Below are 24,239 nucleotides of genomic sequence, written 5' to 3'. Positions count from 1 at the left end.
GTCCCCGGGGGGCCGGGTCACTGTCCAGCATCAAGCGGGTGCTCAGTAAACGTTTGTCTGTGAAATGAAGGAGCAGCTACCTCCCAGGCTTCTTGGGGGGCTTCTGAGAGGTTGCCCGTTTAGTGAGACCAGCTGTTCCAGCTGCTCGGTCCTTGTTTCTGGAAGGAAACCCCCCCCCCCACCGCTTCCTCATCTACAAATTGGGAATTGCAGTAGGACCTGCGTACTGGGTTGTGTGAGAGTCAGAGACCCGCCAGGGAGAAAACGCTCCATCAAAAACCCAGCTGCATTTATTACTGTTGCCGTCATTTAATTCGTCGTCGTCGGTCGGGAAAGCTCCTCGCCGGCAGCGAGTAGGGGGTCTGGGGTCCTCTTCAGATGTAGGGAGGCGGGGGCTTGGGGTTGGGAGTCCGGCTTCCCGGAATCTGCGGGCGTGAGCGCCAGGAGTGGCCATCAGCCAACCGCGACCACCTGCTGGTCGCCCACCGGCCCCCCGTCAGCCCCCGAGTCCTGGCGAGGCTCCTCCCTGCCACCGGCCTCCGGGGGCTGCGGGGAGACGGCCCCCCACGCCGTCCCTGGAGGGCGGAGCGAGGCGGGGGCGCGGGCGCTCGTACTAGGAGGAATACGGCGGCGGCGGCGGCGGGGCTGGGCGGTTTCCCGCCGCGGGTGAATGAGTCCGACTGCGCTGCCGCCGCCGCCCGCATCGAGGCTCCGGCCGCGTCCCCCGCGCCAGCCCCGGGAGCCTGCGCCCGAGACCCCTGCGTGTCTGCGAACAGACCTCCAGCCTCGGGCCGTCACCCCGGGCAGGTGAGTCCCGCGACCCCGCCCGGCCTGCGGGCGCCGCCAGGACCCCACCCCCACCCCAGGCTGAGTCGCGGGAGGGTGGGGGGGACACGGGGAGTCGCTCGCTGCGCTCTCGGCCCCAGACCCGCGGCCCCTCCCTCCCCCCACCCGAACGCCTGGCCCTGCGGTCCGGGGAGAAGCCACAGGTGGGAGGGAGCCGGGGGGGCGGAGCTGGGACACCCCGGGGGCCCACCCACATCCGCGTCTTCCCTTAGGACTGAGCGCGGAACCCCTTAGAACCAGCGCTGAGAGGCTCCAAACCGGAGCAGGGGCGGGAGGGGGGCCAGTCTCCTCTGGGAGCGCCCCAGAGTCAGCGCGGCCCCCACCTCCCCGGGCTTGGGTGCTTGGGAGTTAAGCGGGACCCCTCCGGAAAAGGGAGGGGGGACCCGCCTCACTCCTGTCTTGGGCCGCAGCGGCCGGGCGGGACGCCCCCAGAGGACCCCTGCACCCCCACCCCACCCGCAGGGCCCGGCCAGGTGGCCTCACAGGGAACAGGTGCCCAGGGCCCTCTGCCAGCCGCCCCCCGCTGCTCCTGACCCCTGCTTCTCTTCCCAGACGCTGCAGCCCCTGTCCTGGCCTCTTGCCTGCCGCCCCCATGAGAAAAACCAACATGTGGTTCTTGGAGCGGCTTCGGGGGTCTGGGGAGAATGGTGCTGCCCGGGGCGCGGGGAGTGAGGCCGGGGACAAGGCCTCCAAGGGGCCCCTATACAGCAATGTGCTGACGCCCGACAAGATCCCCGACTTTTTCATCCCCCCGAAGCTGCCCTCGGGCCCCGTGGAGGGTGACGGACAGGCCGCGCTGGGCCCGTCCACGTCGGAACAGAACCTGGCCTCCGCGGCCCCCCGCCAGACCCCACGGAGCCCCCGGCTGCCTGCCAAGCTGGCAGCCGAGAGCAAGAGCCTGCTGAAGGCAGCCACCCGGCACGTGATCCAGATCGAGAGTGCTGAGGAGTGGCCGCCTGAGGAGGCCACTGACCCAGACCCCCAGGCCCAGGGCGCCATGTCCTTGCCCTCGGTCCCCAAGGCCCAGACGTCCTACGGCTTCGCCACGCTGGCCGAGAGCCCCCACACTAGACGCAGGGAGTCTCTGTTCCACAGTGAGCACGGGGCCCTGGCCCAGGTGGGCTCCCTGGGTGCCGGGCGCCGCCGGGCAGCTGCCAAGGCCAACGGGGGTGATGGGGGCCCCAGGGAGGCTGGCGGGGCCCTCATGAGCCCCGGCCGCTACTTCAGTGGCGGGGAGAGCGACACGGGGTCCTCGGCCGAGTCCTCTCCCTTCGGATCCCCTCTGCTCTCCCGCTCGGTGTCACTGCTCAAAGGCTTCGCCCAGGACAGCCAGGCCAAGGTGAGCCAGCTCCGGCACTCGGTGGGCCGCCACGGCTCCCTGTCGGCTGACGACAGCACTCCAGACACCAGCCCCGGCAGCCGGCGCCGCCTGACCCGCCGGGCACCCCCGGAACCTGGCCCCGAGTCGGGCCAGGCGCGTGGAGAGCACACAGTCCACGTGGGCCCTCGGGGCAGCGTGCGGCTGCTGGCGGAGTACGAGGCAGGCCAGGCCCGCCTGCGGGTGCGCCTGCTGGCCGCCGAGGGCCTCTACGACCGCCTGTACGATGCCCGCAGCATCAACTGCTGCGTGGGCCTGTGCCTGGTGCCCGGCAAGCTGCAGAAGCAGCGAAGCACCATCATCAAGAACAGCCGCCACCCGGTCTTCAACGAGGATTTCTTCTTCGACGGCCTGGGGCCGGCCAGCGTCCGGAAACTGGCCCTCAGGATCAAGGTGGTGAACAAGGGCAGCAGCCTCAAGCGGGACACGCTGCTTGGGGAGAAGGAGCTGCCCCTGACCTCCTTGCTCCCCTTCCTGTAGAGCGGGGACCTGCTCGCTGCCCGCTCGGGTGCAGAGGGCAGACCCCCGTCTCTCCTCCACACCGGGTCCTGGCGGGCAGGTCCCCTGGCTTGGGCTGGGGCTGGGCGGGGAGGGGCTCACACTCAGGCTGGGCTGGGCCCTGATGCTGCAGCTGACGTGGGTTTGCTGGGTCACCCGATGCTGACTGGAGTATTATTTTTCATGAATTAATTTCTTTGGAGGAGGAGGAGGAGGAGGAGGAGGAGGAGAGGGGGCCTCAGGGGAACAGAAAGGGCCACTTCGTGAGGCCCCTCCACATTGCCTCACCCCTTTCACGCAGAGTTCTAGCAGGAGGTTCTCAGGGGTCCAGGAATCCGTGCAAGTGACAAGGCAGGGCCGTGGACGGGGAGGTCACAAGTCCCGGAGCCCACAGTCTCCTCCACTGCACGCGTGTCTTCCTCCCCCGCAGCCTGCCGCCATCCAGTTCCCACCCTGCAGAGAGCAGGGCCTCACAGCAACACCAGGCCCAGGTCCAGGCCCAGACTCTGCCCGAGACGCTCCCTCCAGGGGCCAGGCTGTCTCTGGGTCTCCCAGCTTCCCAGGTTCCGGTGGTGAGCGGGACCGGGCCAGGGTGCCTTGCCGAGGGTGGGCGCGGAGGGAGCAGCTGCTGCCACAGCCAGAGCAGAGGAGGTCTTGGCAGAGGTCCGCTGGGAGGAAACGGCCCTCCTGTCCTGCGTTCCTCCGACACGGTTGACGCTTGCTTTTTGGGTGCAGGCCTGTCCGGCCATTTCCACTGTGGCGCTGGAGGGTCTTGCTCAGAGATGCCCAGAGAGCAGCCCCGTGGCCCATTCCTCCGCGCTGGGGGCTGCCACCCGTCGCCCTTTTGTCCAGCGTCTGCAGCTGGGAGCGACACGCGGTGACTGACGGCCGTGGCTTTGACGCCGTGTGTAAATAGGCTGCGGCTACGGCGGGTGGGTCGGAGCCCAGGAGGCAGCTGGGGGGACCCGGCTGTGGCCTTTCATGCTGCTCGGTGGCCGCAAGGCTTCCATTGTGTGGTTATGTGGGTCCTTGAATGATTTTGGGGGGCGGTTTCCAGCTCAGAATGATGCAGAAAAGACTCAAAGCAGGGGCCAGGCCAGGGCGGTGCCTGTGCTTCTCCTGGCTGCTGGTGGGCACGGGGAACCAGGGCACATCTGTGGCATCCCGGGGCGCATCTGTGGCATCCCAGGACGTCCCTCATCAGCCCGTTTGCTGCACGTTGTTCCTCTTGACCAGGGAAGGGTGGAGGAGCTGCTTCCCAGGACTGGAGGAGCAGCCGGGCCCCTGCTGCACGTTCGGTGGGACACACCTGTGAGCCCTCCAGAGAGAGACAGTGCAGGGCCCTTGGGGCTGGGCCCCTTCTGAGCCTGGTGTTGCAGGCGCTCTGCTCTCTCTGGAAGCCAGGGCACCCAGGGCGGGGGCTCCTCAGGCCGGGGAGGCGGGGAGGGTGCCCTGCATGGAGAGAGACGCTCCCCGCCTTCTCTGATGCTCACCCCTCCCAGGCCCTGTTCTCTCTGGGGTCCCCCGTTTAATAGCCCCTGCACTGTTTGATATCTTAGTGTCTGAGGTTGACTGTGGGTAAATCTGTAAGACACTCCCCAAGCGTGTTTGTTTATAAAAGCTGTTTATAGTGCAATAAAGGTGTTTCGGGAATACGGGGGTGGAGGTTGGCTTGCCTGGCTGTTTAATAACGAGAGAGCTCTGCCGTGAACCCCAGGGAGGCGGTGGAGAGGGTTCCAGATCAGTGAGGTCCTTTCCACCGACGTTCAGAATGCCCTCCACATTCTCCTGCCCTGGGCGGAGGCAGGCAGGGGGCAGGAGCCCAGTCCCTGATAAACCACCGCTCCCTTGGAGCAGCAGGTCTGGGTGCCGCTCCACGATTCCAGCTCGGTGACGGCACCCATGTGAGGAAACAGGACTCTGACCCCACACGGTGCCTACAGGGTGGGTCCCAGCTCCACCCAGAACCTTCAGACAGGACCCCATCTCCACTACCCCCACCAGACACCGACCCGTCTCCCCTGACACCCCTCAGGACAGGGCCCCATCCCCCCTCAGACCCCTCAGGACAGGGCCCCATCCCCCCTCAGACCCCTCAGGACAGGGCCCCTTCCCCCCCCCCCAGATCCCACGGGACAGGAACCCGTCTCCACAGACCCCTCAGGACAGGAACCCGTCCACCCTCAGACCCCTCAGGCAGGGAACCCGTCCCCACCCAGACCCCTCAGGACAGGACCCCTCAGGATGGGATCCCGTCCCCCACAAGACCCCTTAGGACGGGACCCCACCCCCCCAGATCCCTCAGGACGGGACCCTGTCCCCCCTCAGATCCCTCAGGACAGGGCCCGTCTCCGTGCTCTGAGCCCAGGCTGGGCTTTGTCTCTGCCACTGCCCGCGGGGCCCAGAGGTCTCTGCCATCTCAAATCCACCAGGAGCTTTTGGGATTGGGGGTTCGGCGCAGTCCCGCCTCCTGACAGTGGCCTGAGGAGCTGCACTAAGGAGTCCCCGTCAGGGCCTGTGATGGGTTGACAGGGCTACGGGTGCCTGGTACCCTCTTCAGTCCCAGCCACTCATCCCTAGGCTGCGTGTGTGTGCGTGCCAGGTAGGTGCACATACGTAGCCATGTGCTTCTGCATGTGTGTGCAGTGTGACTGCACGTGTGCCCATGTTACTGTGTCATCTGTTTGGTGTAACAGTGGCCCTGTGACCAGGTGAGTGCCTGCAAGCACTCGAGTGTAGCTGGCTGTGTGCTGGTATGTGCACGTGTAAGCACGTGAGCTGTGTATGTATGTGTGTAACTGTGCACTTGTGTGCCTGCGTGACCGCGTGTGTGCTGGCGTCTGCTTGTGTAAGCATGTGAACTGTGTATGCATGTGCGTAACTGTGTGCACTTGTGTGTGCCTGCATCAGCACTGTGTGCTGGCGTGTGCACGTGTAAGCACGTGAGCTGTGTGTGCATGTGTAACTGCGTGCACTTGTGTGTGCCTGTGTCAGAGCGTGTGTGCTGGCATGTGCACGTATAAGCACATGAGCTGTGTATGCATGTGTAACTGTGTGCACTTGTGTGTGCCTGCATCAGCACGTGTGTGCTGGCGTGTGCATGTGTAAGCATGTGAGCTGTGTATGCATGTGTAGCTGTGTGCACTCGTGTGTGCCTGTGTCAGTGCGTGTGTGCTGGCATGTGCATGTATAAGCACATTAGCTGTGTATGCATGTGTAACTGTGTGCACTTGTGTGTGCCTGCATCAGCACGTGTGTGCTGGCATGTGCATGTGTAAGCATGTGAGCTGTGTGTGCATGTGTAACTGCGTGCACTTGTGTGTGCCTGTGTCAGCGCGTGTGTGCTGGCGTGTGCACGTGTAAGCATGTGAACTGTGTATGCATGTGTAACTGCGTGCACTTGTGTGTGCCTGCATCACTGCTGGTGTGCACTTGTGTGTGCGTCTGTGTGTGCTGATGTCTGGGAGCTGCGGCTGCCCGTGCCCTCCCCGCTCCACTTCTAAGTGGGCACCACCCAGGGATGCCGTGCCTGCGTGGTGTCTCGCCCTGCCTCAGGTCTTGGCTCACTGCCCTTCAGGTCAGCCCCCACCCCGGAGGAGTCAGATGCCCTTGTTCACTCCTGGCTGTGGTCGTTTGCTGCCTTGTGATATTGATCCTGAGCAGAGCGAATCTACTGTCAGGGCCTCCAGCGTCCCTGGCGCCCAGTGGGTGCTGTGCAGTGAAGGAGGCGGGCACACCTGCCAGCAGTCTCTCCTTCCAGCGTGGCGGCCATCCTGAGTCTCCCGACCCTCAGGAAGGCCATGGGCACCACAGGCAGGGGGCAGCCTGTTTGGTGCAAATTACACAAAGATGCCCTTTCTTCAGTGTGGAGCCATCATAGGGAACAACAGAGCCAAGAGATGAGCAGTCAGAAGCCTGGAGACATTGTGGACACCTGGATCCAGCTATGCCTGAAGTTCATTACAGCGCACCACTTCAGCTCAGAGGGTGGGCCAGTAAAGTCCCTTCTTTGCTCAAGCCGGCTTCATTCAGGTTGTTTTGTTTTGTTGTTTTGTTTTGTTTGTTTGTTTTTTGCAGATGGAGTTTTGCTCTGTTTTCTGGGCTGCAGTACAGTGGTGCAATGTGGGCTCTCTGCAGCCTCCGCCTTCTGGGTTCAAGCAATTCTCCTGCCTCAGCCTCCCAAGTAGCTGAGATGACAGGCGCCCGCCACCATGCTCGGCTAGTTTTTTGTATTTTTAGTAGAGACAGGGTTTCGCCAAGTTGGCCAGGCTCGTCTCAAACTCCTGACCTCAGGTGATCCACCCACCTCGGCCTCCCCAAGTGCTGGGTTGACAGGCGTCAGCTAGCACGTCCGGCTGATTCATTTTTTAAGTTGACAGCCAGAGAACACTGATGCCGTGGGTGTCCCATCCCAGGAGGAGGAGTAACACCTTCCCAGGGCCCCTGCCTTGTGGCCTCTCCTCTCTGGGGCCTTGAAACCCTGACATGTGTGGGGAGCTAGCAGGGCGAGCTTCAAGCCCCACCTTCCACTTGGGGTGCGGCCAGGGCCAGCCGCGTGGCTTCTCTGGGTCTCAGGCTCCCCAGGCCGAAGGCTCCGTCTGTGATGAGCCCTGGCGGCTCGTGTGTGGTAGAGCTCAGTCCACAGGCTCAGCGGACGGAAGCCGGCACAAAATAGCGACGATAATTAATATAATCACATCAGGGCCGTAATTACTGGCGGCCTCAGACCCACCCAGGCGGGGGCTCCCTTGGCCTCTCTCTGCTGCACCCACCGCCCCAGTGCCGGATTCAATTAAGCTTCTGTTTTCTTCTCGGCTCCTGGGGGCAGGAGGGAGGGCTGCCCACGGCCAGTTCCGCCGACAGGAGGAGAAAAATGACTTCAATAAAAAGGAGGAGGCGTGAGCGACCCGCGCACATGCCCCTCCCCACGAGCGCGGCGATTCCCGAGAGCCGGCACTGAGCCCTGGCTCCACGGGCGACCACAGGCGTGCGACCCGGTGCCTGCGCCTCAGTTTACTCTACTGTAGAGTGACGTGGTCCCAGAGCCTCCCTCCAGGGTCACACGCAGGGCAGGGCCTGTTGATTTTTTTTTTTTTTTTTGAGACGGAGTCTCGCTTTGTCACCTCTGTCGCCCAGGCTGGAGTGCAGTGGCCGGATCTCAGCTCACTGCAAGCTCCGCCTCCCGGGTTCACGCCATTCTCCTGCCTCAGCCTCCCGAGTAGCTGGGACTACAGGCGCCCGCCACCTCGCCCGGCTAGTTTTTTGTATTTTTAGTAGAGACGGGGTTTCACCGTGTTAGCCAGGATGGTCTCGATCTCCTGACCTCGTGATCCGCCCGTCTCGGCCTCCCAAAGTGCTGGGATTACAGGCTTGAGCCACCGCGCCTGGCCAGGGCCTGTTGATTAAGCCCATCGTGGGTGGGTGGGCGGCAGGACCCGCCGAATCCTCACCAAGACGCTGCCAACTGCCATCTACAGATGGAAACACTGAGGCACAGAAGGCAAAGGGGCCTGCGCACACCTCCCAGCTGGCAGGACAGGAATTCGGACCAGGGCTGGACCCACGCTGCCCTTCCCGGGTGGGATTGGACACCCAGTAGCATGGCCGGCCCCTACCCGCCGGCTGAGAAGGCGACAAGGCCTGAGAGGGCCCTAGGGCCGCGTGGCCCCTGTGCTCTGCCAGCCATGGGTCAGAATCCTGACAAGTCCCTCCATTCTCTGTGACTCAGTTTCCCCTCTGCAGTGCCCTGTACCCTCCCTGCCTGCTGGTGGGGCTGGGGTGAGCGCTGGCCCAGCACCCGTGGCACCCAGTCCTGGTCACCAGGTGAGCCCCGCTGCAGCGCCACGGATGGGACCCGCACCTTCCCCCGTGTGGTGAGGAATCCTCTTGTGCAGGGTGAGGTCTGGGCTTTGCCTTGGCTTTGGGAGGTGATTTCTGCCCTGCCTGAGAGGAGCGTCTTGGTCTAGGGTAGGGAGGGTCACAGCAGCAAGACCAACTGTGGGACTTGGGTCCCACAGCGCCAGACACCTTGGAGCTTGAGCGCGACCCTGTGGCAAGCAGTCAGTCGCTCAATCAAGCCCCTACGAGGGAGTCGTGTAAAGCTCTGGGCGTGTTGTCTGCACACGGTGAGGGTCATACGTGTTGTCCGCACACGGTGAGGGTCACACTGCTGTCTGCACACCGTGAGGGTCATACGTGTTGGCTGCACACGGTGAGGGTCACACTGTTGTCTGCACACGGTGAGGGTCACACTGTTGGCCGCACACGGTGAGGGTCACACTGTTGTCTGCACACGGTGAGGGTCACACTGTTGACCGCACACGGTGAGGGTCACACTGTTGGCCGCACACGGTGAGGGTCACACTGCTGTCTGCACACGGTGAGGGTCACACTGCTGTCTGCACACGGTGAGGGTCACACTGTTGGCCGCACACGGTGAGGGTCACACTGTTGTCCGCACACGGTGAGGGTCACACTGTTGTCTGCACACCGTGAGGGTCACACTGTTGTCTGCACACGGTGAGTGATCATACGTGTTGGCTGCACACGGTGAGGGTCACACTGTTGGCCGCACACGGTGAGGGTCACACTGTTGTCCGCACACGGTGAGGGTCACACTGTTGTCTGCACACGGTGAGGGTCACACTGCTGTCTGCACACGGTGAGGGTCACACTGTTGGCCGCACACGGTGAGGGTCACACTGTTGTCTGCACACGGTGAGGGTCACACTGCTGTCTGCACACGGTGAGGGTCACACTGTTGGCCGCACACGGTGAGGGTCACACTGCTGTCTGCACACGGTGAGGGTCACACTGTTGTCTGCACACGGTGAGGGTCATACGTGTTGTCTGCACACCGTGAGGGTCACATTGTTGGCCGCACACGGTGAGGGTCACACTGTTGGCCGCACACGGTGAGGGTCACACTGTTGGCCGCACACGGTGAGGGTCACACGTGTTGGCCGCACACGGTGAGGGTCACACGTGTTGGCCGCACACGGTGAGGGTCACACGTGTTGGCCGCACACGGTGAGGGTCACACGTGTTGGCCGCACACGGTGAGGGTCACACTGTTGTCTGCACACGGTGAGGGTCACACGTGTTGGCTGCACACGGTGAGGGTCACACTGTTGTCTGCACACCGTGAGGGTCACACGTGTTGGCCGCACACCGTGAGGGTCACACGTGTTGGCCGCACACCGTGAGGGTCACACTGTTGTCCGCACACCGTGAGGGTCACACTGTTGTCCGCACACGGTGAGGGTCACACTGTTGTCCGCACACCGTGAGGGTCACACTGTTGTCCGCACACCGTGAGGGTCACACTGTTGTCCGCACACCGTGAGGGTCACACTGTTGTCCGCACACCGTGAGGGTCACACTGTTGTCCGCACACCGTGAGGGTCACACTGTTGTCCGCACACCGTGAGGGTCACACTGTTGTCCGCACACCGTGAGGGTCACACTGTTGGCCGCACACCGTGAGGGTCACACTGTTGGCCGCACACCGTGAGGGTCACACTGTTGGCCGCACACCGTGAGGGTCACACTGTTGGCCGCACACCGTGAGGGTCACACTGTTGGCCGCACACCGTGAGGGTCACACTGTTGGCCGCACACCGTGAGGGTCACACTGTTGGCCGCACACCGTGAGGGTCACACTGTTGGCCGCACACCGTGAGGGTCACACTGTTGGCCGCACACCGTGAGGGTCACACTGTTGGCCGCACACCGTGAGGGTCACACTGTTGGCCGCACACGGTGAGGGTCACACTGTTGGCCGCACACGGTGAGGGTCACACTGTTGGCTGCACACGGTGAGGGTCACACTGTTGGCTGCACACCGTGAGGGTCACACTGTTGGCTGCACACCGTGAGGGTCATACGTGTTGGCTGCACACCGTGAGGGTCATACGTGTTGGCTGCACACCGTGAGGGTCACACTGTTGGCTGCACACCGTGAGGGTCACACTGTTGGCTGCACACCGTGAGGGGCACACTGTTGTCTGCACACCGTGAGGGGCACACTGTTGTCTGCACACCGTGAGGGGCACACTGTTGTCTGCACACCGTGAGGGGCACACTGTTGGCTGCACACGGTGAGGGGCACACTGTTGGCTGCACACGGTGAGGGTCACACTGTTGGCTGCACACCGTGAGGGTCATACGTGTTGGCTGCACACCGTGAGGGTCACACTGTTGTCTGCACACCGTGAGGGTCACACTGTTGTCTGCACACCGTGAGGGTCACACTGTTGTCTGCACACCGTGAGGGTCACACTGTTGTCTGCACACCGTGAGGGTCACACTGTTGTCTGCACACCGTGAGGGTCACACTGTTGTCTGCACACCGTGAGGGTCACACTGTTGTCTGCACACCGTGAGGGTCACACTGTTGTCTGCACACCGTGAGGGTCACACTGTTGTCTGCACACCGTGAGGGTCACACTGTTGGCTGCACACGGTGAGGGTCACACTGTTGGCTGCACACGGTGAGGGTCATACGTGTTGTCTGCACACCGTGAGGGTCACACTGTTGGCTGCACACCGTGAGGGTCACACTGTTGGCTGCACACGGTGAGGGTCACACGTGTTGGCTGCACACGGTGAGGGTCACACTGCTGTCTGCACACGGTGAGGGTCACACTGCTGTCTGCACACGGTGAGGGTCACACTGTTGGCCGCACACGGTGAGGGTCACACTGTTGGCTGCACACGGTGAGGGTCATACGTGTTGGCCGCACACGGTGAGGGTCACACTGTTGGCCGCACACGGTGAGGGTCACACTGTTGGCCGCACACGGTGAGGGTCACACTGTTGGCCGCACACGGTGAGGGTCACACTGCTGTCTGCACACGGTGAGGGTCACACTGCTGTCTGCACACGGTGAGGGTCATACATGTTGGCTGTTCCTCTCTCCTTTGGCAAATGTGGACTGAGAGCTGGTGTGCCTCAAGCTCGTGTCGGGGATACCACAGCTCCGGGGTGTCCCTGAGATAATGTTCCCGGCCCCGCGCTCTCCAGAGCCAGGACTCTCCCCGTGGGCAGTGGCCTCTGGGCCCATCCCCTCCAGATGGCTCCAAGCGACAGAAAGTGGCCGTGGGTGGCTTCCAAGTCCAGGCCATGAGAAGGAGGTGGCCCAGGGAGGCAGGTGCAGCTGGCAGCCCCCGCAGGCCCCAGCCTCCTGGTCTTACAGCAGACTCCCGGGTGTCGTGGAGCAGGCACCGTCCCTGGTCTGCCCGAGTTCCTGCTGAGGCTGTTTCTCGTCGACAGGCGTTGAGGTGGGCGCCTAGTCTGAGTCCTGCGCTTGGAGGACTTCCTGGAAGGGGAGGCCAGAGGACAAAAGGGTTGTGAAACTCCAGAGCGGAAAGGTCTTGGCCCTAAAACTTCCAGGAGGCCCTGGGTCACAGAGGGGGACTGTAAGAGGAGTGTGGACTTCATCCTGGGGGCAAAGGGCTTGGATGAATGTTTCAGAATGACTTGAAGTGTTTGGAAGGAAGGGGCACGGCCGGGGAGCACAGAAGCCAACGGGAGGGCAGGGCACTGGTGCTGGGTCTGGATGGGAGAGGCAGACGCCTGGCACCAGGGTGAGGAGAGGAGCAAGACACATTTGGAAGAGACTGAGGCTGCAAAGCTTCCGGGATGTGCGAGGACTAGATGTTTGGGATGGTGGACGGGGGCGGGGGGGCCCGCTGAGTCCTCTCTGTCAGTGCGCTCACCTACCAGCCAGCCCAGGAGCCTCTGCCTTCCAAACGCACCGGGAACCTTCTCAGCAAGCAGGTGGAGCCGCTGCACACGGCAGCACATCGCCTCTCTGCCACACTTGGTGGAACACACGGGGCAGCCCAGGCAGGAGGAATTCAAGAGCGGCCAACATGAGCCTATCTGCTGCCAGCAATGGAAGTCAGGATGGGGCCCCCGGGGCAGACACCAGGAGGGATGAGGGGCCCCTGGGGGCTGTCATGGTTGGTGTTTTCATGGGGCAGGGGTTGCTATGGTGAGTTTATTTATAAATGTTCACTGAGCTCATCAGGACCAAGTATTCAGAACACACAAACTATTCATACAACTCAGCAACAAAATGACAAACAACCCCATTAAAAAATGGGCAAAAGACCCGGTGCAGTGGCTCGAGCCTGTAATCCCAGCACTTTGGGAGGCCAAGACAGGCGGATCACGAGGTCAGGAGATCGAGACCATCCTGGCTAACACGGTGAAACCCTGTCTCTACTAAAAAAAATACAAGAAAATTAGCCAGGCGAGGTGGCGGGCGCCTGTAGTCCCAGCTACTCGGGAGGTTGAGGCAGGAGAATGGCATAAACCTGGGAGGCGGAGCTTGCAGTGAACTGAGATCTGGCCATTGCACTCCAGCCTGGGCGACAGAGCAAGACTCCGTCTCAAAAAAAAAAAAAAAAAAAAAAAAATGGGCAAAAGACTTCAATGGGCATTTATTGGAAGAAGATATACAAACGGTCAACAAGCACACGAAAACATGCTAGGCATCCTTTGTCATTACCGAGATGCAAATCGAAACTAAAATGAGATACCACTTCCCACCTACTAGGAGAGCTGTAATCAAGAATATGGAAAATAATGAGTGTCGGTGAGGCTGTGGAGAAACAGGGCCTCTACACACTGCTGACAGGGCTGTAACGTGGTGTAGCCGCCATGGCAAACAGTCTGCCAGTTCCTCAAAAACGTAAACGCAGAAGTTCCACATGGCCCAGCAATTCCACTCCTGAGCGCACCCGAAAGAACTGAAAACTGTCATTCAAACAAACACTGGTGTGTTAATGTTTGTAACAGCTCTATTTACATCATTCAAAACATAGAAACAGCCCAAATGTTCATCGACAGAGAGAGATTAACCACCATGTGGCATATTCGTACACTGGAATAGTACTCAATCACACAAAAAATGGAGCATGGCCTTGAAACATGACACTCAGTGAAAAAACTCAGGCACAAAAGGACGCATATTGTTTGCTTACATTTATATGAGATGTCAAATACAGGTAAATCCAGAGGATTTCTTTTTGAGATAAGAAGAATGTTTTGGGGAGCTAGACAAAGTGGCTTGCACCTACAATCCTAGCAACGTTGAGAGGCTGAGACAGGAGGATCCCTTGAGCCCAGGAATTGGAGGCTGCAGTGAGCTGTGAATATGCACTGCACTCCAGCCTGGACCAAAAAGCAAGATCCCAACAATTTATTTAAAAAAAATGTTTTGGGGCTTAATAGAAGTTACAGTTGCATAACATTGTGAAGGTGCTAAAAGACACTGAACTGATCGTGTCAAAGTGGTTAATGTGCAGAGGCTCCCGCCTGTCATCCCAGCACTTCGGGAGGCCGAGGCGGGTGGATCATCTGAGGTCAGGAGTTTGAGACCAGCCTGGCCAACATGGTGAAACCCCGTCTCTACTAAAAACACAAAAAAATTAGCCGGATGTGGTGGCAGGTGACTGTAATCTCGGCTACTCGGGAGGCTGAGGCAGGAGAATCGCTTGAACCCAGGAGGCAGAGGTTGCAGTGAGCCGAGATTGTGCCACTGCACTCCAGCCTGGGTGACAGAGCAAGACTCCATCCCCGCCGCCAAAAAAAAAAAAGGCGTCACAGAATCCTCTCACTTGGTGCCCAATCATCCACCCTATGATCCCTTTCATAACCCATTCCATTCATCCTTCTCCATTCCATTCATCCTTCCCAGCATCCTTCCCACCATCCTTCTCCATCATCCTTCCCATCATCCTTCTCCATCATCCTTCCCATCATCCTTCTCCATCATCCTTCCCACCATCCTTCTCATCGTCCTTCCCATCATCCTTCTCCATTACCCTTCTCCATCATCCTCCACCATCCTTCTCCATCATCCTTCTGCATCATCCTCCACCATCCTTCTCCATCATTCTTCTCCATCATCCTCCACTATCCTTCTCCATTATCCTTCTCCATCATCCTTCACCATCCTTCTCCATCATCCTTCCCATCATCCTTCTCCATCATCCTTCTCCATCATCCTTCCCATCATCCTTCTCCATTATCCTTCCCATCATCCTTCTCCATCATCCTTCCCTATCATCCTTCTCCATCATCCTTCCCATCATCCTTCTCCATCATTCTTCCCATCATCCTTCTCCATCATTCTTCCCATCATCCTTCCCATCATCCTTCTCCATCATTCTTCCCATCATCCTTCCCATCATCCTTCTCCATCATCCTTCCTATCATCTTTCCCATCATCCTTCTCCATCATCCTTCCCGTCATCCTCCCATCATCCTTCTCCATCATCCTTCCCCATCATCTTTCTCCATCATCCTTCCCACCACCCTTCCCTATCATCCTTCCCCATTACCCTTCTCCATCATTCTCCATTATCCTTCTCCATCATCCTTCCCATCATCCTTCTCCTTCATCCTTCTCCATCATCCTTCTCGTCATCCTTCCCATTATCCTTCTCGTCATCCTTCCCATCACCCTTCCCATCATCCTTCTCCATCATCACCCTCCCCCATCATCCTTCCCCATTATCCTTCACTGTCATCATCTATCCCCACCATCCTTCTCCATCATCCTTTTCTATCATCCTTCACCATCATCCTTCCCCATCATCACCCATCCCCACCATCCATCCTTATCATCTGTTTCATTGTTTGTCCCTAGACCAGCTCTGTTGCCTCTGCCCTGGTCCTCATGGTAAAAACCCAAGTCCTTCCGATTCCCACCAGGCCCTGCATGACCTGCCTGGCCACCTCCTTGTTCTCACCTCCTCCCTTTCTCTCCCTTGCTCAGTCTGCTGCAGCCGCATGGGCCTCCTTTTGGTTCCGTCTGCACAGCAGGCACGTTGGTCTCAGAGTCTTTACTCGTGCTGTACTCTTCCTAGATACCCTCATGGCCTTCACCTCAATGGCCTTCCCTGCCTTCCACCGTCCCCCAACTCTTCTTTGCTTTCTTCTCGGCTCTCTGTGGGGGCCAGGACCACCTCCCAGGCTCTTCCCAGGCCCAGAACCGTGCTTGGCACATAGCAAGTGTTCAAGTTTTAGCTGAATAAATGTGTGTGATGGCCAAGGTGCTAAGATTTTTTTCTGAGAAATCAGTAGGATGGGGGTCTGGGGCCTCTTCCCACCTTCACAGGCAGCTGCAGACACCATCCCCACTGGCCTTCAGGCCCTCCTCATACCCACTCATCCTCACGGGCTCTCTGTGGCTGAAAGGAAGGGCTATTTTTAACCACGTCATCCTCCGCCTCAAGTGTTTAATTGCACAATAATAAGGGTGGGCGACGGGTGAGCAAACCTCAGATTACACCAGCACATGCGGCAGGGCCGCCAGCACTGCCTGCCCATGTGGTCCTTCACCTGGAGACCCTCACATAGCCCGCCCTGAAGGCCAGGGAAGACCTTCAAGGCGTGAGTGTTCCGAGGAGCAGAGAGAGCTGCTGCAGAGAGGGGGTGCCTGCCAGGCACAGGGCTGCATAGATGTCTATCCAAACTCAGGGATGGTTGGTCTTGTAGAGCCATGGGCCCCACAGAATGGGGTCCATGCCAATGCCCTCCTCCCCAGCCACGCTCACCCCACTGTGCATTGGTATCTCCCTGCCGTCCCTGCGGGCTCTGGCCCCATCCCACCTCTGGGCCTTTCCTCCTGGTGCACTCTCCCCCCATCACCTCCCAGTCCCTTCCTCACCTCCTTCACTTCTGTCTTTGGCCAAAGTCCCCTTCCTGGGAAGGCCTCCCTGACCTCCCTATCTTCCCTAAGACTCTGCCGTCTCCTCCCTGCTGCGTTCTGCTGGCTGACAGACTCTGATTCACCAGTTGTGTTTCTTGCCTGTCTTCCCCACTAAGACGCCAGCTCCAGGAGGGCAGGGATTTTGCCAATTTTGTTCACAGCTGGGTCCCCAGGGCCTCTGCTGGGGTGGGCGTGGCACACAGTCGGTGCCCAATGTATGGTTGATGTACTCGCAAATGAATGAACGGCTGCGCAGGACCTTGGCAGCTCTTCCTGAAGCGTTTGGATGGGGCCAGCACTGCCCCTCCCTGTGGGCTGAGCAGCCGCCACCTGGGGCAGCCATAGCAAAGGTACATGGCCTGGGTGTGCCCACAGCAGAGATGTGTCCTCACGGTTCTGGAGGCCAGAGCTTTGCCATCCAGGTGTCAGCAGGGCTGGCTCCTTCCAGAGGCTCAGAGGGACACTGTGTCTGCGCCCTTCTCCAGCTGGTGGTGGTGGCCGGCAGCCCTCAGCCTGTAGATGCCTCAGTCCAGTCTCTGCCGCTGTCCTTGCACGGCCGCTGCCCCTGAGTGTGTCATGAGCCCACTCCTCATCTTAGAGGGATTCCGGTCATTGGACTGAGGGTCCACCTGACTCCAGGGCCTCATCTCAACTCATCACATCTGCAAAGACCTTATTTCCAAATAAGGTCCCACCATGGGTTCCAGGGACGGGCAGTATTTTGAGGGGAGACACAACGGAACCCGTCATACGCTCCTTGATGCTGATTAAATCCAAGTCTGAGCCCATCTAGACCTGCAGAGCTGGGGTGTCTGTAGGAGGCAGGGTGGAGGGCTGGCCCAAGACTCTACGCTTTGGATATTGTTTTCACATCTTTTAGTTTTGATATCATTTTGACCTTACAGGAAAATGGCACGATTACTTGCCATACAGCAGGAACTCCCCCTGACTCTACCCAGAGTCACCAGCAGGCTGGATTTTCCCCATTTGCTGTGTCATCTTCGGTGTCTGTACCTCTCTATCTGTATCTACAGCCACCTGCTGTCTACGTACCGTACACTATTCATATTTATACGCATTTTCAGAACCATTTAAGACTATGCTGGAGGTGCGATGCCCACTTCCTCCTAAACATGCCACCGTATCTTTTCTAAAAACCAGGATTCTCTTTTATAACCCTGGGGCTGTTGTCAACGTCGGGAAATTCCACATCCACACAATGCTCAGATCTAATCCGCTGCCTGCATTTAAATCTCGCTGGCTGCTGCGGTGATGTCCCACTGTGGGGGGGGGGGGCTTGCTACCCCAGCAGGTACCATGGCAACAGATGCTGCTGGCCGGGCCTGCAGTGGAGCAGCCTGGGCTGGGAGCCAGCCGGGGCGGGGGCTAGGAAGGCTAGGCCTGGAGGTGCTGCTGGCCCTGGGGTCGGGTTCATGGCACCCTGAGGACCACACAGAGTAAAGCTCCTGGGCCTCTCAGACCACTTGGCCTTGGCTAAGGGTTGAGAAGGGTTCTGAGGCCTTGCCAGAGCTCAGAGGGAAACTGTGTGGCCCTCGGCAATCGGCTGCGGATGCCTGCCTCAGGCCGGGCGTGGCCGTGGGCGCAGCGTGCTGTATGTTCGTGTTCAGCCCTCGGCAATCGGCTGCGGATGCCTGCCTCAGGCCGGGCGTGGCCGTGGGCGCAGCGTGCTGTATATTTGTGTCCAGCCCTCGGCAATCGGCTGCGGATGCCTGCCTCAGGCCTGGCGTGGCGTGGGCGTGGCGTGGGCGCAGCGTGCCGTATATTTGTGTCCAGCCCTCGGCAATCGGCTGCGGATGCCTGCCTCAGGCCTGGCGTGGCGTGGGCGTGGCGTGGGCGCAGCGTGCCGTATATTTGTGTCCAGCCCTCGGCAATCGGCTGCGGATGCCTGCCTCAGGCCTGGCGTGGCGTGGGCGTGGCGTGGGCGCAGCGTGCCGTATATTTGTGTCCAGCCCTCGGCAATCGGCTGCGGATGCCTGCCTCAGGCCGCGCATGCGTGGGCCCAGCGTACTGTGTGTGTGTGTCCAGCCCTCGTGTTCACAGGTGAGGAAGGGCCTCCTTCCGAGGCTCCTGGCAAGCGTGGAGGAAGCAGAGCCAGGTTGCCTGGTCCACGGGCTTGACCGCATCCAGATGCCGGGGAGAAGGGGCTGCCGCGTCAGAGCTGCTCACAGCCGGGCCCTGGGGAGCCACTGATGTCACTGCACCTCTGTGTTCCCATCTGTGACAGGGAGCAATGGTGGCTGTGCCTTCGGGGCTGCTCGAGGACTCACCTCGGTGTTCCCGTCTGTGACGGGGAGCGGTGGTGGATCTGTGACAGGGAGCAATGGCGGCCGTCTCGGTGTTCCCGTCTGTGACAGGGAGCAATGGCGGCCGTCTCGGTGTTCCCGTCTGTGACAGGGAGCAATGGCGGCCGTCTCGGTGTTCCCGTCTGTGACAGGGAGCAATGGCGGCCGTCTCGGTGTTCCCGTCTGTGACGGGGAGCAATGGCGGCCGTCTCGGTGTTCCCGTCTGTGACGGGGAGCAGTGGCGGCCGTCTCGGTGTTCCCATCTGTGACGGGGAGCAGTGGCGGCCGTCTCGGTGTTCCTGTCTGTGATGGGGAGCAGTGGCGGCCGTCTCGGTGTTCCTGTCTGTGATGGGGAGCAGTGGCGGCCGTCTCGGTGTTCCCGTCTGTGACAGGGAGCAGTGGTGGATCTGTGACAGGGAGCAGTGGCGGCCGTCTCGGTGTTCCCGTCTGTGACGGGGAGCAGTGGCGGCCGTCTCGGTGTTCCCGTCTGTGACGGGGAGCAGTAGTGGATCTGTGACGGGGAGCAGTGGCGGCCGTCTCGGTGTTCCCGTCTGTGACGGGGAGCAGTGGCGGCCGTCTCGGTGTTCCCGTCTGTGACGGGGAGCAGTAGTGGATCTGTGACGGGGAGCAGTGGCGGCCGTTTTGGTGTTCCCGTCTGTGACGGGGAGCAGTGGCGGCCGTCTCGGTGTTCCCGTCTGTGACGGGGAGCAGTGGCGGCCGTCTCGGTGTTCCCGTCTGTGACGGGGAGCAGTGGCGGCCGTCTCGGTGTTCCCGTCTGTGACGGGGAGCAGTGGCGGCCGTCTCGGTGTTCCCGTCTGTGACGGGGAGCGGTGGTGGATCTGTGACAGGGAGCAGTGGCGGCCGTCTCGGTGTTCCCGTCTGTGACAGGGAGCAGTGGTGGCCGTCTCGGTGTTCCCGTCTGTGATGGGGAGCAGTGGCGGCCGTCTCGGTGTTCCCGTCTGTGACGGGGAGTGGTGGTGGATCTGTGACAGGGAGCAGTGGCGGCCGTCTCGGTGTTCCCGTCTGTGACAGGGAGCAGTGGTGGCCGTCTCGGTGTTCCCGTCTGTGATGGGGAGCAGTGGCGGCCGTCTCGGTGTTCCCGTCTGTGACGGGGAGTGGTGGTGGATCTGTGACAGGGAGCAGTGGCGGCCGTCTCGGTGTTCCTGTCTGTGATGGGGAGCAGTGGCGGCCGTCTCGGTGTTCCCGTCTGTGACAGGGAGCAGTGGTGGATCTGTGACAGGGAGCAATGGCGGCCGTCTCGGTGTTCCCGTCTGTGACGGGGAGCAGTGGCGGCCGTCTCGGTGTTCCCGTCTGTGACGGGGAGCAGTGGCGGCCGTCTCGGTGTTCCCGTCTGTGACGGGGAGCAGTGGCGGCCGTCTCGGTGTTCCCGTCTGTGACGGGGAGCAGTGGTGGCCGTCTCGGTGTTCCCGTCTGTGACGGGGAGCAGTAGTGGATCTGTGACGGGGAGCAGTGGCGGCCGTCTCGGTGTTCCCGTCTGTGACGGGGAGCAGTGGCGGCCGTCTCGGTGTTCCCGTCTGTGACGGGGAGCAGTAGTGGATCTGTGACGGGGAGCAGTGGCGGCCGTTTTGGTGTTCCCGTCTGTGACGGGGAGCAGTGGCGGCCGTCTCGGTGTTCCCGTCTGTGACGGGGAGCAGTGGCGGCCGTCTCGGTGTTCCCGTCTGTGACGGGGAGCAGTGGCGGCCGTCTCGGTGTTCCCGTCTGTGACGGGGAGCAGTGGCGGCCGTCTCGGTGTTCCCGTCTGTGACGGGGAGCGGTGGTGGATCTGTGACAGGGAGCAGTGGCGGCCGTCTCGGTGTTCCCGTCTGTGACAGGGAGCAGTGGTGGCCGTCTCGGTGTTCCCGTCTGTGATGGGGAGCAGTGGTGGCCGTCTCGGTGTTCCCATCTGTGACGGGGAGCAATGGTGGCTGTGCCTTCGGGGCTGCTCGAGGACTGAGTGTGAGGACGTTGCTACGTGCAGTTTTGTTGATGTGTCTGTGGTTTTACAGTGACCCTACTCTCGGGCTATATGGGCTGCATCCGTTACAGCCTTGGGTCTGTATTGTTCAGAATCACATCTTGGAGACTACGCTCTACCCACCTCTGTCTCCCGTTTCTGTGGGGTCTTGGCCTGCGCTGCTCCAGAACCCCAACCCCAGCTCAGGCCCCAGGAGAGAAATGGATGGGTCCCAACAAGCCAGTCCTCATGGGGGACATGGGAGTGAGTAGAGATGCAAGTGCAGGAGCCATGGGCAGGGCACGTGCAAGAGGTCAGTGGTGGACTCAGAAGACAGGCAGACACACAGAGGAGAGAAAGAGGGAGGGGCGAGAGAGAGAGAGAGAGATGGAGAGGGGCATCGCCGGTGTCTGGAGGGGAGGGGGCTTGTCAAGGGCTGGGTTGGGGTTGGGGCTGCAGAGGGATTGGGGGACTCATCCCAGCCTCTCCTCCAAGTGCATCTTGGGCTGTTCTCCAGAAGCCGGCTCTTTGGACTGAAAATACTGAAAATAGACCTCACAGCTCAGACACTGTCTCTGCAGCCACCCTGGTGGCCCCTCACGTGTCCCCAGCTTCCCCCGGAATGCTGAGTGTGGTGATGAATTTTTTGTGCGAACTCGACTGGGCCACAGGATCCCCAGAAGTTTGGTCAAACACTATTCTAGGCATGTCTGTGAGGATGTTTTTGAATGAGATGAACATTTGCAAAACACCTGCTCTTAGGAACGTGTCCCCACTCTATTGTCGTGTTTAGTGTTTCATTATTAGAAGTAAATCTGGGATGAATATTTATGTGTGAACGTCACTGACTGCGTGCTCTGTGACACGTTTGGACGTGTGTCCCTCCAAATCTGATGCTGAAATGTGATCCCCAGAGTTGGTGTGGGGCCTGGTGGGAGGTGCTGGCTCACAGGGCAGACCCCGCCTGCAGGGCTTGGCCCACACCCTTGGTGACATGTGCGTTTTGTTCTTGCTCACCTGAGAGCCCTTTAGGAGTGTGGCACCTTCCCCCTGGCTCCCTCTCACCCGTGACACACCGGTTTCCTCTTCACCTTCCTCTATCCAGGAGTAAAGCTCCCTGGCCCCACCAGAAGCAGCCGGGAGGCTGGTGTCACACTTCCTGTACAGCCCGCAGAACCGCGAGCAAATGAACCCTCTTCATTATGAACGCCCCAGCGTCAGGTACCTCTTTATGCGACACAAAACGGGCTGACACATTGCATAAGACAGATGACTGGGGATGAACATCCTGGGCCCAAGGATGAAGCATCTGTGACGCAGGCACCTGCTGCCCAGTTCCCTTCTGAGGGGCTACGCCCATGCAGGGCTGAGGGTGTGGGGCCCACCCCCATGCCAGCCCATCCTTGCCAACCCTGCACGTCTCTCTCTTTTTATCAGTTTTCAAGGACAGGATGGCATCTCACCAGTTTAACTTGAACTTTTTTTTTTTTTTTTTTTTTTTGAGACAGAGTCTCGCTGTGTCACCCAGGCTGGAGTGCAGTGGCGCAATCTCGGCTCACTACAAACTCCGCCTCCTGGGTTCAAGTGATTCTCCTGCCTCAGCCTCCCGAGTAGTTGGGATTACAGGCACCACCACCACGCCTAGCTGATTTTTGTATTTTTAGTGGAGACGGGGTTTCACCATGTTGGCCAGGCTGGTCTTGAACTCCTGACCTCAGGTGATCCTCCCACCTTGGCCTCCCAAAGTGCTGGAATTACAGGCGTGAGCCACCACGCCTGGCCCTTAACTTGAATTTCTTTTGGCTGGATGTGTGTTCCTAAGATCTTGGCCACAGTATTTCTTCCATTTGTAACTTGCTCATCCAAATTCTCATTCACCCTCCTGTCGGGGTTTTAACCTGTTACTAATTTATGTGAGCGTATTGTATAACAAGTATACATGATTAAGGCTGAGGCTGAGACCCTGCTGTGTACTCACAGATACACACGGCCAAGGCTGAGACTCAGGGCCCCTGTGGTCCCAGCTACTCGGGAGTCTGAGGTGGGAGGATCGCTTGAACTCAGGAAGTCGAGGCAGCAGTGAGTGGAGATTGCACTCTTGCACTCCAGCCTGGGTGACAGAGCAAGACACTGCCTCAAAAAATGAATAATAAATACATACATACTGAAATTTTTAGGGGTGGAGGGGTATGACGTCTACACCTTAGCTTCAAATGTTCAGGAAAAAACCGACAGGACAATAACACAGTGTGGCAGGTCATGCACAGCTGGTGACCAGGTGACGGGCACACAGAGTTCTTAGTGGGATCCTGAAGTCAGTTTGACTTGGGGGCTGCCAAAGAGACACGAAGACGCCTTCTGCCCCACCTCCCTCCCAGTCAGAGCTCACCAGACGCCTTCCCACCTCCCTCCCAGTCAGAACTCACCAGACGCCTTCTGTCCCCACCTCCCTCCCAGTCAGAGCTCACCAGACGCCTTCCCACCTCCCTCCCAGTCAGAGCTCACCAGGCACCTTCTGTCCCCACCTCCCTCCCAGTCAGAGCTCACCAGACGCCTTCCCACCTCCCTCCCAGTCAGAGCTCACCAGGCACCTTCTGTCCCCACCTCCCTCCCAGTCAGAGCTCACCAGATGCCTTCTGTCCCCACCTCCCTCCCAGTCACAGCTCACCAGACACCTTCTGTCCCCACCTCCCTCCCAGTCAGAGCTCACCAGGCACCTTCTGTCCCCACCTCCCTCCCAGTCAGAGCTCACCAGACGCCTTCCCACCTCCCTCCCAGTCAGAGCTCACCAGACACCTTCTGTCCCCACCTCCCTCCCAGTCAGAGCTCACCAGACGCCTTCCCACCTCCCTCCCAGTCAGAGCTCACCAGACGCCTTCCCACCTCCCTCCCAGTCAGAGCTCACCAGACGCCTTCCCACCTCCCTCCCAGTCAGAGCTCACCATACGCCTTCCCACATCCCTCCCAGTCAGAGCTCACCAGGTACCTTCTGTCCCCACCTCCCTCCCAGTCAGAGCTCACCAGACACCTTCTGTCCCCACCTCCCTCCCAGTCAGAGCTCACCAGACGCCTTCTGTCCCCACCTCCCTCCCAGTCAGAACTCACCAGACGCCTTCTGTCCCCACCTCCCTCCCAGTCAGAGCTCACCAGGCGCCTTCTGTCCCCACCTCCCTCCCAGTCAGAGCTCACCAGACGCCTTCTGTCCCCACCTCCCTCCCAGTCAGAGCTCACCAGACGCCTTCTGTCCCCACCTCCCTCCCAGTCAGAGCTCACCAGACGCCTTCTGTCCCCACCTCCCTCCCAGTCAGAGCTCACCAGACGCCTTCCCACCTTCCTCCCAGTCAGAGCTCACCAGACGCCTTCTGTCCCCACCTCCCTCCCAGTCAGAGCTCACCAGGCACCTTCTGCCCCCACCTCCCTCCCAGTCAGAGCTCACCAGACGCCTTCTGCCCCCACCTCCGTCCCAGTCAGAGCTCACCAGACGCCTTCTTTCCCCACCTCCCTCCCAGTCAGAGCTCACCAGACACCTTCTG

The 24,239-nt window shown here is 60.1% G+C and overlaps 1 protein-coding gene across 1 annotated transcript; it reads left to right on the top strand.

The window, feature by feature from the left end:
* The first annotated feature begins 668 nt into the window (after positions 1-668).
* C2CD4C (C2 calcium dependent domain containing 4C) lies at positions 669-4,377 on the top strand. Its single transcript, XM_005587300.5, has 2 exons — positions 669-807; positions 1,399-4,377. Exons 1-2 carry the CDS (start codon positions 671-673, stop codon positions 2,702-2,704), a joined length of 1,443 nt encoding a protein of 480 aa, XP_005587357.3. The 5' UTR covers positions 669-670; the 3' UTR covers positions 2,705-4,377.
* The last annotated feature ends 19,862 nt before the right edge of the window (positions 4,378-24,239 follow it).

Source organism: Macaca fascicularis, chromosome 19, assembly GCF_037993035.2.
Source record: "Macaca fascicularis isolate 582-1 chromosome 19, T2T-MFA8v1.1".
Classification (NCBI taxonomy): Eukaryota; Metazoa; Chordata; class Mammalia; order Primates; family Cercopithecidae; genus Macaca; species Macaca fascicularis.
This window is presented reverse-complemented; position numbering and strand designations above follow the sequence as displayed.